The sequence below is a fragment of the Prionailurus bengalensis genome, chromosome D1 (genome assembly GCF_016509475.1).
Source record: "Prionailurus bengalensis isolate Pbe53 chromosome D1, Fcat_Pben_1.1_paternal_pri, whole genome shotgun sequence".
Classification (NCBI taxonomy): Eukaryota; Metazoa; Chordata; class Mammalia; order Carnivora; family Felidae; genus Prionailurus; species Prionailurus bengalensis.
In genome coordinates, this window is record NC_057346.1 from 39,452,573 (window position 1) to 39,468,661 (window position 16,089).

The 16,089-nt window shown below is 48.4% G+C and overlaps 1 protein-coding gene across 1 annotated transcript in view; it reads right to left on the reverse strand.

Annotated features, from left to right (window-relative positions):
• Positions 1-1,117: 1,117 nt before the first annotated feature.
• PANX1 (pannexin 1) overlaps positions 1,118-16,089 on the reverse strand; it is a 47,605-nt gene continuing 32,633 nt past the window's right edge. Inside the window, exons 3-5 of the mRNA XM_043579932.1 lie at positions 4,902-5,125; positions 3,184-3,842; positions 1,118-2,647 (exon numbers count right to left, since the gene is read on the reverse strand). Of these exons, the coding sequence (XP_043435867.1) occupies positions 2,568-2,647; positions 3,184-3,842; positions 4,902-5,125 (963 nt within the window). The 3' untranslated portion in view covers positions 1,118-2,567. The remainder of the gene's footprint in view (positions 2,648-3,183; positions 3,843-4,901; positions 5,126-16,089) is intronic.

Sequence of the window (16,089 nt, forward strand, 5' to 3'; positions counted from 1 at the left end):
AATGAGTTAACTTTCTTGATAACACTTTCCCAAGCCAGAACGTATGACCAGGCATCCACATCAGCCCCTTAGCTCCACAACTGTCGTTCACGGGCAACTCCATGTCCGCCACAGGCTTGCCCTCCCCCGCAAGGTCAGGTGCAAAAGGCCAGTGGAGCTCCTACTACTCAAAATCGCTACCTTATCGTTTTGTCCAAGCTTCAGACTGGAGTACTTGTGGCTAAAGAAGCTCTGGGAAAAACTGTGACCAGATTCTTAAAACCACCGGCTACAGAGGCTACGGCAGAGAGGAAAACAATATGGCATCCACCCAGAACACAGAGCGTTTGCTGGAAGTTTTCTGGAAGGGCCTTTATTGTGGCGGCTCTTTTTTTGTACCTGCCTCTGCCTTTGCGGCCTTTGACTAGACTGTGAACTCCTCAAAGCTGTGCCTTATTCGTGACAGCCACACAATCAGTGACTAGCGGGACTAGCCTGGGACATCGCAGACCCCACTGGAGCTCAGCAGGTAGGAACAGCAAAAAGGAACAGAGGTCAAGGACTCCAACCACAATCCTGATGAAAGGATTACGTGTGCCAGGGCTTACGGAGCTGCTGTTTTCCTAAGATAATGGATCCACTTTTACTTCTTCAAAATACAAATAAGGGAGGGGCGCCTGGGTGGCGCAGTCGGTTAAGTGGCCGACTTCAGCCAGGTCACGATCTCGCGGTCCGCGAGTTCGAGCCCCGCGTCGGGCTCTGGGCTGATGGCTCAGAGCCTGGAGCCTGTTTCCGATTCTGTGTCTCCCTCTCTCTCTGCCCCTCCCCCGTTCATGCTGTGTCTCTCTCTGTCCCAAAAATAAATAAACGTTGAAAAAAAAAATACAAATAAGGGGCAGCCTATAGAGAAGATGAAGCTTTTGTGGGGGCGGGGGAAGTATATGATAGAAAAATACCTCTCAGAAATCTTTTCCGAGTATAAAAAGAAACCAGTGATGAGAACTGTGAACAGTGAACACACACACACAGTGATATAAAAATGAGGGGAAATGGGATATTTAGGTTACTACCATTTGCAAATCACACTGTAATTCAATGGTAATAAATATCATGTAATAAGAATAGTTTAAAGCACTGATTGCATCCTTAATACTTATCATTAGCTTTCCATCTCAGAAACCATCACAGAGGCACAGCTAAAATCCACTTCTGTGAATACTCTGGAGAGAGACTAGAATATTCTCAGAATATTCTCAGCTTATATAACTTTTGTTTTTCAAAAAACAGTAATTATATTAAACAACTATCGCTAAGAGTCAAACGTAAACTTTAGGTTCCTGAGGATTACTTACTTTAGAAATGTGTTAACGTCCTAAGAACAAACACAGGGAGATCCACAGATACAGTTTTAAAGAATTTTGTATAAAATGTAAACATAGTTAGGACCCACTTACATGGTTAGAAAGGGAAAAGTTTTTTTTACGTACTCTGAATCGGACTTAAATGTTTATGAAATAATGCTTGGGTGTTATATACCCGTTTTTAACATGTAGTCTATAATTCTCCATCAAAACCAGAACGTCCTTCCCAAATGGCCTCAAATTTGATACCATACACTTCTAAATTAAAATGAATTTTTAAAAGATATGCTCCAGTGTAAATAAAACAAACCGCTAAGTTGTTCTGGCTCCAAGCACGCCATATGGCAGATGTCATTTATATGTTCTGATCGTAATAAGCAAAATGTCCCTCGTTTTAAGCATTCTGTGTTCCGCTCATTTAAGTAACATCTTGTTTTGATTCTATTGACAGCAGAGGATTACCTGCAGAAAACCCCTTGGAAAACTGAGTTGCTGTGCATGTGCAGATTTCCCCACAGGGCCCTTTTCGCGGCATTCTTTTCCTGTGCAGAAGTCACAATGAAGTATCCTTTGCACGCGTCTCGTTCACCAAGTCTCCCGTCAGAGCAGTGCATGGGCCCGCAGCCCTTCCCAGCAGAGTGCAACAAACCACGGTCAGCGATTTCAGTTAGCCAGGGTGACGAGCAGCAGTGTGAAGAGACACCAGCACCGTCCCCAGGTTAGGACACCACCAGGAGCAGGACTGCCTGTGGGTCGGTGGATGTTTCTCTTGTCCAACAGTTATTAACACAGAGGAGACTCAGATTAAAATTGTATCCTGACATGTTTATTATTTTTTCCTAAAACAAATTAAAAATAAGGCCTCCCAAAGTCCTTGCCGGTAGCTCTGAGTCTCACTGCACTATCCACAGAAAGGTGTCCCTCTGAGGCACTCAAAGGGCTATGACTCTTTGATGAGCCTTTCCACTTTCCATTCGATGAGGACTTACACATCAACACTTGCTGTGGTTCACTTATGTCCATGGTGCTTCTCGTTGGAAGTCCATGAACCTTACTTCCACACCACTCTGTTGACCGTAATTTTCATCAGGGACTCGACAAGACACGCTCAGTGTCTCTACCAAGAAGCACTGGCTGCAAACCAGCTGGAAACCTGACCGAGTGCTTCAGCCGTTACAAATCCCACCTCACAGAAGTCACAGATCTCAAGTTCAAAGGAAAAAACCTTCAGCAAGAAGAATCCAGAAGCCTCTGCCGAGCATCCTTCCCTCCATTGCTTACTTTAGTTTCACTGGGTGCATTCAAATCTGTCAAAATGGAAAACAAATATTGATGGCAGAAGTCACACAGCAGGAATTACTTTCCCTTCTAGAAATCTCAGCATTCTTTGCCTTACCGGCTTTTGCTTCTGAGCCAAATTTCAGAGCACAGTGAAGCTAGGTCAGCGCCACAACTAAATCAATGAACTTTCAGTCTCTCTGAAAGGAGGTGGAGAACAACAGGCAAGAGGCTCAGAGGTGCAGGGACAGAAGCAGCAGAATGGGACAAGCATGAGCGAGCATGACAGCAAGCAGGAATGCCTGAGCAAGAGGCAGCGCAGGAGACAGCGTGAGGAGGAAAAGGAGGAGAGAACAGTCTGGAGGAGGCACACCTTCCTGTGGAGGTCTGAGGCAGCACCAGTTCTCTCCCTCCGTCACCCAGTAGGGGAGGGGTCTCACCTAAGACCACACAGGAGAATGGTTTAGGGACGCCGGGCCGGGGTAAAGACGGGACGGTTCGTGGAGGCCGGCCGCCTGCGTGTTCCGTGGGCTTCCTCAGCCTCTGCCCTGAGAGCTAACCCTACCTTTGAGCTCTGCTGTCGGGTCCTCCTCCTCCTGTGCCATCATCTCCACAGTCTCGGGTCCTCTGCCGTCGACAACGTCCATCTTGATCAGGCCAAGGTTCGTGAGGAGAAGCATTGGGTCGACACCCTGGCTGCTGCTTTTGATGTTCTCCAGCACCTTCAGACACTTGTAGGACTTGAGCTCACTTATGTTCTCCTCCAGGAAAAGATTGTAGAGACTCAGGTCGTTGTACCCTTCAGACTTGAAACGCAGGACTTCGAAAGTGGGCAGGATTTCGTACACTTTGAGAATGTCCGTCTTCTGTCGGGACGGAACACAGAGCGTGTAGACAACCACGGGAGCCAACAGGATGTACACCATGAGGTTGATAAAGCTGAGCAGCTGGAAGATGCCGACGGCGATGAGCTTGCACTGAAACCGCTCGGGGATGGTGGTGTCATTTCTCAGGATCCCCGACTTGATGCTGCAGACAAACTCATCTGAGAGGGAGGAGAGGCTGAAGTAATAGCCCAGGTAGATGCACGCTAACAGTATTATGCTGAGGGTCAGCAACCGGCAGCTCACGTACTTGATGATCAAATTGTTACAGTGTTTCTTCGTCTTCAAGTACTGCTCCACAATTGGGTACTTGAAGTGGCTTTCAGATATCTCCCACAAACTAAAGGGGGTGGGGGGAGAATAAAAACTTCAACCCTTATGAAGATCAAATGTTAAAGACGTACACACAGAGCAATATCACACTAAAAATCTCAAACACCTTTCCTCCCTCCCTACTTTACCTATAACTTCGCTGGGGTATCAGGGAATAAAATCCTGCTTAAAAAAATAAAATAAAATGCTCTCCCCCTTAACGTTTTAAAGGTCTGGTTCATTAAATGAGTTATAATTGTAAATCCTTAAAGTGCCTGGCACTCAGTAAATGCTAAATGTTGACTGTTTGATTCTACTACTTTAAAAAAAAAAAAACCTACAATTTTCTCAAGTGTGCAGAATAAAGAAGACTTTCCAGCCCAACCAGAACAAGCGCGCCTCCTGCAGGCAAGGGGCAGGAGGCAGCCGGCTCCTAGGGCAAGGGGGGTCAGGCTCCAGACGGACAGACCAGGGTCAGGTCCCAGCTCTCCCACTGGTAGCTATGGGAGAATGTTTTTATCTGGGGGGAAAAGGCGGGGGGGGGCAGTAAATAAATGCAGTTAGTTGTAATGACATTCTGAGGGTTAAATGAGATAATGTATTAGGGGAGCTCAATGTGGTATCGGGAATATTAGCTATAAATATGATCACCATTGTTGATGACAAGAACCAGAGGAGACTGTGCAACAGGCAATGCACTGCCTACTCATTGCCCATTTTTCTCACCCCGGTTCTCCAAGCTCAGCAGCCCCATAATCCTCTGTGCTTCTCCACTGAAGAGCAGGTCAAAGCAAGCAAGTATGCAGCGCCTTAACCTGTTACCCTACCTACATCTGCCTTCCAGACCACGAGACGGCGGCATTGCTTGCAAAAAGGGAAAGCCTCCTGATGTGAGGACAGGTGCGGAGGCAGGCAGGTGGGGGTGAGATTCGCGGGGGCGGGCCTTCCAGGCTCCCACAGTCTGTCTGTAGGTGGATGACCGCCCCCCCATCTAGTACAGTGCGAACCGTAAGCCCAGAGGGGCAGGAGAAGGGCTGAGACGTCACCCCCCAAAGCCTGACGAGAAACGAGCCGGGGGCTGAGTTACCTTTGTCCTGTGTTCTCATTAACACCTGGAACGGGGCCGGGACCGTCTCTCATGTCCTGATCACACACGCTCTTTGCGGCTTTAATGGAGCGGTTGTATACTTTGTCAAGTTCTTCCATGATAAACTTCAAATCTGAGCAAAGATGAGGAGCTGCTGCAAAACGCCAGAACAGGGAGGGCAGGTACAGGAGGATGGCGACCAGGAGCAGGATGTAGGGGAAAAACTGGAAAACAAGAGAGCAAATCATGGGTTCAACAGGTGCCCCACTTAAGTAAACAAAGTGTACCAGTGCTGCTCTCACTTTTCTCACTTTGAGACAATGTGCACGCGCATGTCAATTTCAGAAATAGGGCTCATTACCTCGTAACCATTTTTGGCTGAATTCACCTGCGCAGCTACTTAACAGCGGTAACTACCTTTTTTCCCCCTCCAAAAGACTTCAATTTGAAATAACTGGCAACTACACAGTGACGCGTGGTGCCTCCGCCCTAATCACGGAAGGGAACAAAAAAATAAAATTACTCCCACGTCCTTTAGAGTAATCCCTCAGTAAAATCCCAATTAGGGAACGGATAAATGTCACAGTGGTCTCTGGTGGTTTTTGGGTTGTTTTTCATTGCCATGGTGTTAGGAGGTCACTAATCTTAGAGCTCTTTTCTTCTCCTCTCTCTAGAATTTGGGAGAATGACCCAGGAATGCAGACTTCATCCAATACGAATTAGAAAAATTGTGGCTTCAGTGATCCAATAGTCACCCCTATTAAACAGCTGGAATAAGCCATTAAAATTCACATAATGCAGGATAGGCCTTCCATGCTGGACACTCCTGAGGACCACCCAACACCCTCATTTTACAGTGGAGTAATCTCAAGTCCAGACAAGCCAACCACGATGGGCAACAGACATGCGGAGAGCATCTGGATGTGGATGTACGTGCAAAACAAACACAGAGGGGTTTAGGAGGCAGAGAAAGCAAAGAGCCCCCGGTCACCAGGTCCATCCAGCCTTAGGAAAGGCTTAGCCCTGAGAGAAGATAAAGGAACACCATGTACCGCAGTGAGCACGGACCTGAGATTTAGTCCAGCTTAAGCGTTCTTGGGTACTGAGGTCACTGAGCCTCTCACTCTCGGAATGAAATGGTTGTGTGATACAGGTATTATGAAGACTAAATTAGATAGATTATGAAAAGTGTTTAGCGTGGTGCCTGGCATGTAAAATGCACGACAGCACACCAGCTAAAACCAACAGAAGGGCCACCTGGTGGGCACGTGATCTTTAGTCCTCGCATGGACCCTGATAAGGCCTTTATCGGTGGCTTTACTCTCAAAGGGGAAGAGGAAGCCCAGAACAGCTCCTAGCCACAGAGGACAAAGTGAACCCACGGCCATGCCTTTCCCACTGGAATACGCTGCAAATTATTTCTCTGGAAAATTTCTCCCGATCTTTGGCTTGGTCTCCAATTGCCTCAGAGTTGTGACAGTGATGGCCTTGAGATGACACAGAAGTCCCACCCCACAGATCTCTAGGGGCAGGCAGCTGGCCCAACACCGTGACTCTCACTGTAAAATCAGATGTACGGAGCGTTCTCAAGTAACGCTCATCTGGTTTTCCCGCTGTTACCACTTTACATTTCCGTGGTATACTTGTCAACACTATGATGAAACCATCATTGACCAAATTTCAGACTTTCACTTGGATTTCTCCAGTGTTCCCATTATTGTCTTCTTTCTGTTCATAGATCCAGTTCGAGGTCTATCCGTGACATTGAGGCATCGTGCCTCCCTTGTCTCCTTGATTCTGTGACAATTTCTCATGTCTTTCCTGGTTTTTCATGTTTTCCATGCTTTTCATTTAAAACTAACACATAGGGGCGCCTGGGTGGCGCAGTTGGTTAAGCGTCCGACTTCAGCCAGGTCACGATCTCGCGGTCCGTGAGTTCGAGCCCCGCGTCAGGCTCTGGGCTGATGGCTCAGAGCCTGGAGCCTGTTTCCAACTCTGTGTCTCCGTCTCTCTCTGCCCCTCCCCCGTTCATGCTCTGTCTCTCTCTGTCCCAAAAATAAATAAACGTTGAAAAAAAAATTTAAAAAATAATAAAATAAAATAAAACTAACACATAAAGCAGCACCTAAAAGTTCACAGAGGAAATGGGTGATACGGATATAGTTATCAGAATATTAAACAAATTTGTGTGTACTTATTAACACATTAAGTAGGAACTAACCTGTGCTGTACCACCAACTCTGAAGTGGTGAAGAGATCTGTGACAGAATCACACAGTCCACAAATACCATGATGGATCATTGCTTCCATGGTACATGTTTTCTGAGGTTAAGTTTTAGTCAAGAGATGCATAAAAAATAAAGCTGTGACGTGTCTTCCTACCCTCGTTCCCGGATTCCCTGCCACCACTTGGAATTCCCTGCCACCCACGCTCGGAATTCCCGCCCCACAGGAAAGACGGCAATGGCACAACGCCTCTGAAACCCTGCAAAGCCCCTTCACCAGTACAGGCACTTCAGTCCGTACTGGGCATGGGATGGGGTTTCTCAAAATGATTCACCCATGTGCAAAGGGCCGCTACACAATGACAACCGTGACAGGCTGCGATTCCATGAATTTCGGCTACATAATTCGTAGCTGGCTGCGGTGAGAAGCTCTGTTCCTTCAATCCTTGCCTACTCCAAAGGGGAGTAAAAATGGGATAAAAATGTAACCGTGTGATATAGAGTCAGTGCTGCTCCCAAGACCAAGAGAACCTGGCATTTTCTTTGGAAACTACAGAGGGAACACGATCTCTAATTTGGGACTGCAGAGTAGTTTTAGAAGTCACTTTTGTTTCTAGGCAATTTGAATTAATAGAATTTTACCACAAACTGTTCTTCTGAGTTACAAAGTGCCTGTTTACAATCTGTGGCAATTTTCCCAACACGTCTAGGTGGTACAAGAATTAGTACCAATGAACAGATCAACATAGCTCATTGTAATTGGAAAAAATGAATGTTTAAGGGTATTTACATATAGGGTGTTTGCTTTCTCTTCCAATATCCCTGTACCTTGATCACCTCTGTAAGGAATGTAGTTGAATGGCCCACTCCTTGGTTTTCTCCACAGTGAAACCTCTTTTTCGTTTTCATCAAAAAGGAAAATGTGACTCTGTAACAAGGTGGTATTAAAATCGATTCAACAGAAACAGGAATCCAAAACAGCAGTAAATTACAGTCTTTAAAATCCTTTTGTCCACATAAGGAACATGGAAAAACTGCCAAGCTTTACGAGTGCATCTGCTGGGTGGGAATGGCTTTGTCCATAAGCTTTGTCTGCTCCCAGTGAGGTCCGAGACACCGAGCATCTCTCAAGGCCACGGGTCCGTTAATGTGGTTCACGTTAACACCGAGCCCTTCCAGTGACAGTGAAGCTTCTCGAAACCACGCAGAACCAAAAGGAAGCACAATGCCCAGTCTGTGTGCCTTAAAAGTTTGCGTTGTTTCTGGAAGGGGTTGTAGTTAGAACAACAGAAGCTCCAGATGGAAGGAAGTGTGGAGAGGCTCTGGTACAGCCTCCTTCCACTTTCGAGTCACCCCGACCTCCTCTAAGGCGAAGAAGCATCCAGTTAGGACTGACCATCTCCTCCCCTGAAATGTATGTGATCGCTTCTTACGGGATTAAATGCAGATGGGTAATTTCTTTCAAAAGCATCTGGGCTGGGGGCACCCGGCTGGCTCAGTCAGTGGAGCACGTGACTCTTGATCTCGGGTATGAGTTCGAGCCCCACACTGGGTGTAGAGATTACTTAAAGAAAGAAAATCTTTAAAAACAAAAGGCAAACCACCTCCCGCTCCAGAAAACCACATCTGGGCTGGAAGCGTGGCCCCTACAGACAAAATACACAGAGTCTGCTCCAGGACCACACAGGCCAGATGGGAATACAAGCTAACGACTGAACAAAACATAAAAGTGAAGGCCACTAAATACACAGGTACTGGGGCGCCTGGGTGGCGCAGTCGGTTAAGCGTCCGACTTCAGCCAGGTCACGATCTCGCGGTCCGTGAGTTCGAGCCCCACGTCAGGCTCTGGGCTGATGGCTCAGAGCCTGGAGCCTGTTTCCGATTCTGTGTCTCCCTCTCTCTCTGCCCCTCCCCCGTTCATGTTCTGTCTCTCTCTGTCCCAAAAATAAAATAAACGTTGAAAAAAAAAAAAACTTTAAAAAAAAAAATACACAGGTACTAAGTAGCAAGCAACTTGAAATGTCCTTGGGGAGCTCAGGGAAGCCTTCATAAAAGAGGTGACATCTGAGCTACGTCTTCAAGTACTGTGAGGCAATAACAACAACAACAAAAACCCCCAAAATAATTCCATAAGTATCTTAAGACCCAGCTCAGATTTCACCTTCTTGTGGCCCTTCAGACACACTCCTTCCTCTGCATGGAATTCTCTTTTTCTGCCAAGTGAATTCCTACCCGTCGAGGGCACCAAAGCGAATGAGTGAGCCCACGGTGAGGACACAGTAAGAGCTGAGGCTGGAAGAATGTACTAGGGTTGAATGGGGTCCCTCCCTGCCAAACTCATGTCCACTTGGAACTCAGAATGTGACCTTGTTTGGAAATAGAGACTTTGCGGATCTAATTAGTTAAAATGAGGCTGTACTATATCAGAGTGGGACCTAATCCAGTAACCGATGTCCCTCTAAGAAGACCATTTTAAGACACAGAGACACACAGGGGAGACTGGAGTGATGCATCTACAAGCCAAGGAACGCCACAGATGGCTGGCCACCACCAGCCACTAGAAGAGAGGCACACAAGAAGGACACCTGAGCCCCCAAGAAGGACACCACCGTGCTGACACCTTCACTTCCAACTCCTGGTCTCCAGAAATATGAGAGAATGAAGTTCCATTGTTCCAAGCTACTGAGTTTGTGGTAATTTGTTACAGTGGTCCTAGGAGACTCATATGCAGGCTAAGCAGGAACTAAATTACGAGGCCCTCACCTTCCCACATCATACACAATGGGAAGCCACTGGTGGGGGGCATGAGGAAAATTTATTTTGGAAAGATTGCTTCAGCCGTGGAGAAGGGAACACACTGGAGGGGAGAGAGACAAGGCAGTTGGTTGCTGCGACGGAGAGGCGGGAAGTGATATGCACTGAACTGAGGCAGCAGCCGTGGGGAGAGGGGAAGACATTTAAGAGCTATCAAAAGCAAGAGACGGACATTTCAGTGCCTACCTGGAAGTGAGGGATGCAAGAGGGAAGAACAGAGGCTAATTCTACATTTCTAGCTTATGCAAGGGTGTGGGTGATAGTACCATTAGTTGCAATAAAGAAGCAAGAAGGAACAGATTCCAAGCAGAGGGGAGTGAGGTGGGAGGCAGACCCAAGAAGATGAGAAATTATGAACATAAGCTGCTCACACCCCAGAACTCTAATCCTAGTGGAGAGTAAGTAACTGGAAATAAAAGAAAAAACTCCAGCCAACCTTACAATTGAGGATTTTGTAGCATATGGATGGTTGAAGCCAAGAGTGACCGAGATCATCCAAGGAGAATGTGTAGAAGGAGACAAGAGAATAAGAGAGGGACACGGGATCCTAACATTAGGGTCGGGCAAAAAGAGAACCCTGGAAGACATGGGAAGGAATGGTCAGAAAGTAGGAAGCAGGTAAACCAAGAACAAATTGCACTGGGGAAGTGATGTAAAAAGAGACACAAAAGATGTCTGCTCTTGTTTGCATGTTTTTCAGATAATAGCCCACTTTTTTTTTTCAGTTTATTATTTTGAGAGAGAGAGAATGTGTGAGAGAGAGAGAGAGAGTGCGCGCGCGCAAGGGGAAGGGCAGAGAGAGAGGAAGAGAGACAATCCTGTGCTGTTAGCACAGAGCCCAGCACAGGGCTAGATCCCATGAACCATGTGATCATGACTGAAGCTGAAATCAAGAGTCAGAGGCTTAACCGACTGAGCCACCCAGGCGCCCCAGAGAGAAACCCACGCTAAAGATAATCCCAAATGTAGGAAGTCACGAGTGAAGGTCTACCCAGAAGGCCAATGCAATGCGTTCCATGAGCAGCTTACAGAGGACAGAGAAGGAGGTGGTACGCCATTCTATTCTGTGCTCTTGGGAAGACACCCAAGGCAGTGGGCTTCATGATTCATGGCATTCTAGGAAGGGCCTAACACAGGAGAGACCTAGGGAAGACAGGATGGTGAGCAAAGCACTTAGGCGTGGAAGTAGAAAGAGACTCCTGACAACAGAATTAATACCAAGTCACAAGGAAGCAAGGAAAAACCTTCCTAAAGATCTGTATGAACATGGAATGAACTGTCCTGTGAGGCAGGGAGTTCCCTTTCAATGAATCATCTGGGAGGGCTTTAGAATTTTAGATTAGGGGCGGGCAAAGGGCCAGACAGTAAATGTTTGTGAGCTATATGACCTCTGTTGCATACGTGAAACCAGACATAGGTAATGTGTAAAGGAATGGGCGTGGCTGTGTTCCAATAAAACTATTTGCAGAAACAGGTGATCGATGGGCTGGATTTGGCTGGAGCGTTTAGGCCATTGTTTGTCAATCCCTTGCTCCTGATCCTTGCTTCTCAAAGAATGGTCCACAGACCAGCAACGTCAGTATCACCTGAGAATTTGTTAGAAAGGAAAAATGCAGGCCCTGTCAGATCTACTGAACCTGAGTCAACATTTCAACAAGTTCTGCAGGTGATTTTCATACACACAGAATTTGGGAAACACTGGTCTAGATGAGGGGTACCCACACGGGAGCCCAAGTTGGGCCAGCAGTGTCTGAATCTCCTGGGAAGCTGATGAAAACCATATTCCTGGCCCTCAGGATCCTACATTTTCACACACCCCCTACCCCCCCACCCCAGATAACGCTAAGGCTTGCAAACCTCTGGTCTGGGAGCCTCAGAGGACCCTTCTAAACTAAGTTTCTGTGAGTCCACTTAAAGGAAATAAAGATTTGTGCATTCTATTAATTTTATTTTCCTGTTCTGTTGCTTTTTTTTTTCAGTCAAAACCCTGCTTTCCTGTTTCTGAAAAAATCTTGCCTAACGGTTTGCCTACATTGTGAACTTGAACAAAGAGAAAAGAGCACTGAAAGAAAGAGAGAAAGAAAAAAAAAGAAAGCAAGAAAGCAGAAAGAAAGAAAAAGAAAAGGCCGGTTATCAAACAGTCCTGGAGGTCCTACAGCACCACCTGCTGGTCCCCCCTGAAAGCACACTCATTTCCACAAATCGATTTCCTCAGAGGTACTGGAGGCTACCGGAAAGCAATGGAGTAGGAGAAAGTAGGGGGAGGAAGAGGAAAGGAGACATGGAATAAACAGCTGGGGAGAAAGAAAGTACAGCATTAATTATACCAGGACCACACACTACACTGATGTACACTTAAAGATTACACTGACTCATTTCTTTGGGGGGAATTTGGGTCTCCTGGTTTGAAGTCTGGCATCAGAACTGAATTGAGAAGTGTTCACATAAACCCGGTGCCTCTAAGCCTCTCGCCCTGGACTCAGAATGCTCCTGGAGAATGAACTCCGGTTCTGAACAGCACAGAGAAACCGCCTCACTCTCCTCCTCCCTTCCACATATGTGATTTGAGCACCCATTATGGGCTATGCTGTCCCAGAGTGCACTGATGAGGGACACGGGCATGGTCTCTACGTGCATGGAACCTGCAGTCTTAGAAATAAAGGATCAGGGGCACCTGGGTGGATCAGTCAAGTGACTGACTCTTGATTTTGGCTCGGGTCCTGATCGCACAGTTCATGGGTTCGAGTCCCACATCAGGCTCTGTGCTCACAGCGCGGAACCCACTTTGCATCCTCTGTCTCCCTCTCTCTACCTCCCCCTGTTCTGTAATAAATAAATGTTAAAAATAATTTTAAATAAAAAGAAATGAAGAATCAATTAAGTAGACTTCAGGCAAGTAATTGCCGCGTCCCATGGTGACTGTGGGAAAAGCACAGACTGCTTGGGAGTGCACAGTATTGACCAGGGTGTGTGTGGTGCAGCCGATGTTTTGTTGGTTAACACCCCATTTTTAGGATCTGACTGCTTTTAGGCAGGGTGTGCGGTCTAGTGTCCACACAGTGGCCTCATGGTCTTATTCCTGGAGACTTCGCAATGACCCGCCTGGCCCTGAAAGCAAGAAGCCTCCATCTAGAGATCCAGAGGAAACTTCCAGGTGGAAGCTGAGAGCAGAATCATACAATAGGAGGTGGCCAGATTAGAGGGGAGGAGGGGCCAACGGAAGATGCGTGTGAAACAGCCAGGAAAGGTGAGAGCTACCGGAAGTCAGGGTCCCGGGGGGCCCAGGGATGGTGGGGATGGGCCCAGAAGTGAGGCTGGGATGGTTCACAGGGCCCAGTGGCAGAGAGAAGCCTGGAAGCCAGAGTAGTTTGTCTTTTGAAAGAAATATAGACATTTTGTAGGGACTCTGGGGGGGGTTTGGGGAAATGACAGAGTCAGAAAGGCAGGACCTCAGAGGGCAGGAGGTGGGGGCAGGGAGTGGGGTCCCCTCTTTAGTTCCAGGTAATGAGTGAGGCGGCCACGGGATGAGGTGGACATATGGAGAGGGGGTCAGAGTCCTTGGAGATCAGACAGTGGATGGGATATTGGATGCACCTACGGGGAGGACAGAGTTCTCCTGGGACAGGAATGTCTATGAGCCACTACCGCAGTTGTGAACAAATGGGGGTGACAGAGGATGACAGCAATGGGGGGGGGAATGACGTAGCCAGGTGTCAAGAATAGCTCAGGAGGGATTTTACATGAAGGAAGCGCAGCAGGGGTAAGGAATAAAGACATGGGGAGAAGACACACACCTTCGTGCCCACCTGGAACCAAAGACCTCCCTGGTTCCACCAGCAGGTGGGCCCCCTGCTGGACAGCCCTTCTGCCAGAAACTCCCTTTCTGTGTCGAGCCAAAGTTCAGCCACTGGTAGCCACCCCCAGGTTAGAGTGCACACTCTGAAGCCATACACATTAAACCTTCACCTTCTCACATGTGAGAAACACCTGAAGTCTGAAGGCGGTCCTGTGCTTTGCCACCACCTGGCCATGGGGCCTTGCACACGGCATCGACTGCTCTGGCCCTTCAGGAGATGGGGAGCCTGGCTCACAGGGTGCCTGCCGGCTTAGCAATCAGGAGTCGGCTAAATGTGGAGAAGCCAAGAGAAAGCCACAAGGAAAGGTGTTCTGAACTTGAGAAAGAATCTGGCAACTCCACATCTGGGTATATACTCACAGGAGCTGCAAGCAGGGACTGGGACAGGTGTCTGTACCCCCATGTTCAGGGCAGCATTCATCGCAATTGCCACAAGGTACAAGAAAGGTTAAGCACCCACGGCTGGATGCGTGGACATACACAGCATGGCGCATACACACACACACACACACACACACACACACACACACATACACACGATGGAATATTATGCAGCCTTAAAAAGGCAGGGAGTTCTGATCATGCTACCATATGAGTGAACTTTGGAGACATGCTGACTGAAACCATCCAGATGTAAAAGCACACAGACTGCGTGACCGTGGCTATCTGAGGTGCCTGGAAGAGGAGATAAGACTCAGAAGGTAGAATGGTGTTTGCCAGGAGCTGGCGGAAGGGAAAAGCAGGGAGTCGGTGTCGAAGGGGCACAGGGTTCCAGTTTGGGAAGCTGAGAAAGTTCAGATGGATCTTGGCAATGGTTGCACAACATGGCGAACGTACTCTGTGCTGCCCAACTGCACACGTAACAGGGGTTAGGAAGGTACATTTTCCGTGGTGTGCATTTGACCACAATTAAAAGAAAAAAGCCGAAGATGAAATCAATGTGAAAATAAAGCAGCTGCGATCACAGAATCTGGCTTGGCTAACAAAGCCCCATGGACATTCAAATCTGACATAGCTTTTATTTCCCCTCCAATGAGGCCGGAGTCCCGATTTCTCTAACCACCTGCACCAGCTCCCTAGGGCTGCCCTAACCGCGTCCCACGGGCTGGATGGTTTAGACAACAACGTTGTCTCTCAGAGTCCGGGTAGCCGGACGTCCGAAATCAAGCTATTGGCAGGTCTTGCTCCTGCCAGAGCCTCTGGGGGATGACCCGTGCCCGTCTCTTGCAGAAAGTGGAATCAGGGTTCTTGGCTCACGGCACCATAGCTCTGCGCTAGGCCTCTGCGTCACACGCCATCTTGTCCCCGGTGTCTCGCATCTCTCCCCTTTGTGTGTGTCTGCGCCCAAATGTCCCCCAATCAGGAAGACACCAGCCATACTGGACGAGGGGCCCACCTTACTCTGGCAGGGCCTCACCTCGACTGATTCCACCTGCAACAAGCCTATTTCCACCAAAGGGCCCATTCGAGGGGACAGGCGTTAGGACATCAACAGACCTTTTAGGGGATACAATTCAGGTCACACCCCCCTCCCCAAATGAAGACTTCATCTCCATCCCCCGGCAGCACCTGAGACGGTACTATGTTGACACAGGCCTTCCTCACAGGACCTCCTGGCTTTCCTTCGTGCGGCGCACAGCCTTCACGTTTTCCCCACCAGCCGCGGCTCGGACTCCTCGGCCAACTCCTCCTCCTCCCCCTCAGACACTGCCCTGTCTGCACGCACGCCCTGGGAAACTCCAGCGTTGACTACCACCTCCCTCTGACACACTGTCGCGGGCGCCTCCACACCCCTCTCGCCTTGGACCTCGGGACACCACGGCCCACGGCCTACCTAACATCGTGCCGCTCACCGAGCAGCTCTGACTGCATGTGTGCAGAACCGTTTGGCTTTCCTCCAAAACCTTCTCCCTCCCCAGACTTCTTCAAAGGGGCGAATGGCCTCACCTTCTTCACCCACTGCCTAAATCCTTGGGCGTGCCGTGTCCATGACTCTGACCTTTCCCTTGTCCTCTGTGTCCCACTGGCACATCTTCCAAGATGCCCAGAATCTTTGTACTTCCCACCACCCCCACTGCTATCCCCTGAGCCCGCGGGACAGCAAAACGCTCCCACGAGCCCAATGTGGCCACAGATGCATCTGCATCTCCGCAGAGTGACTGCCAGACCTGCCTTGATGAGAAAATGGACCGTGTGGCCCTTCACAGAAAAGCTCGCTGACCCCCGGTCTAAACACGGATGTCACCTGTGACTGTCCTTCACTGTGGTCCTCCAGCCAACAACAAAACACCTG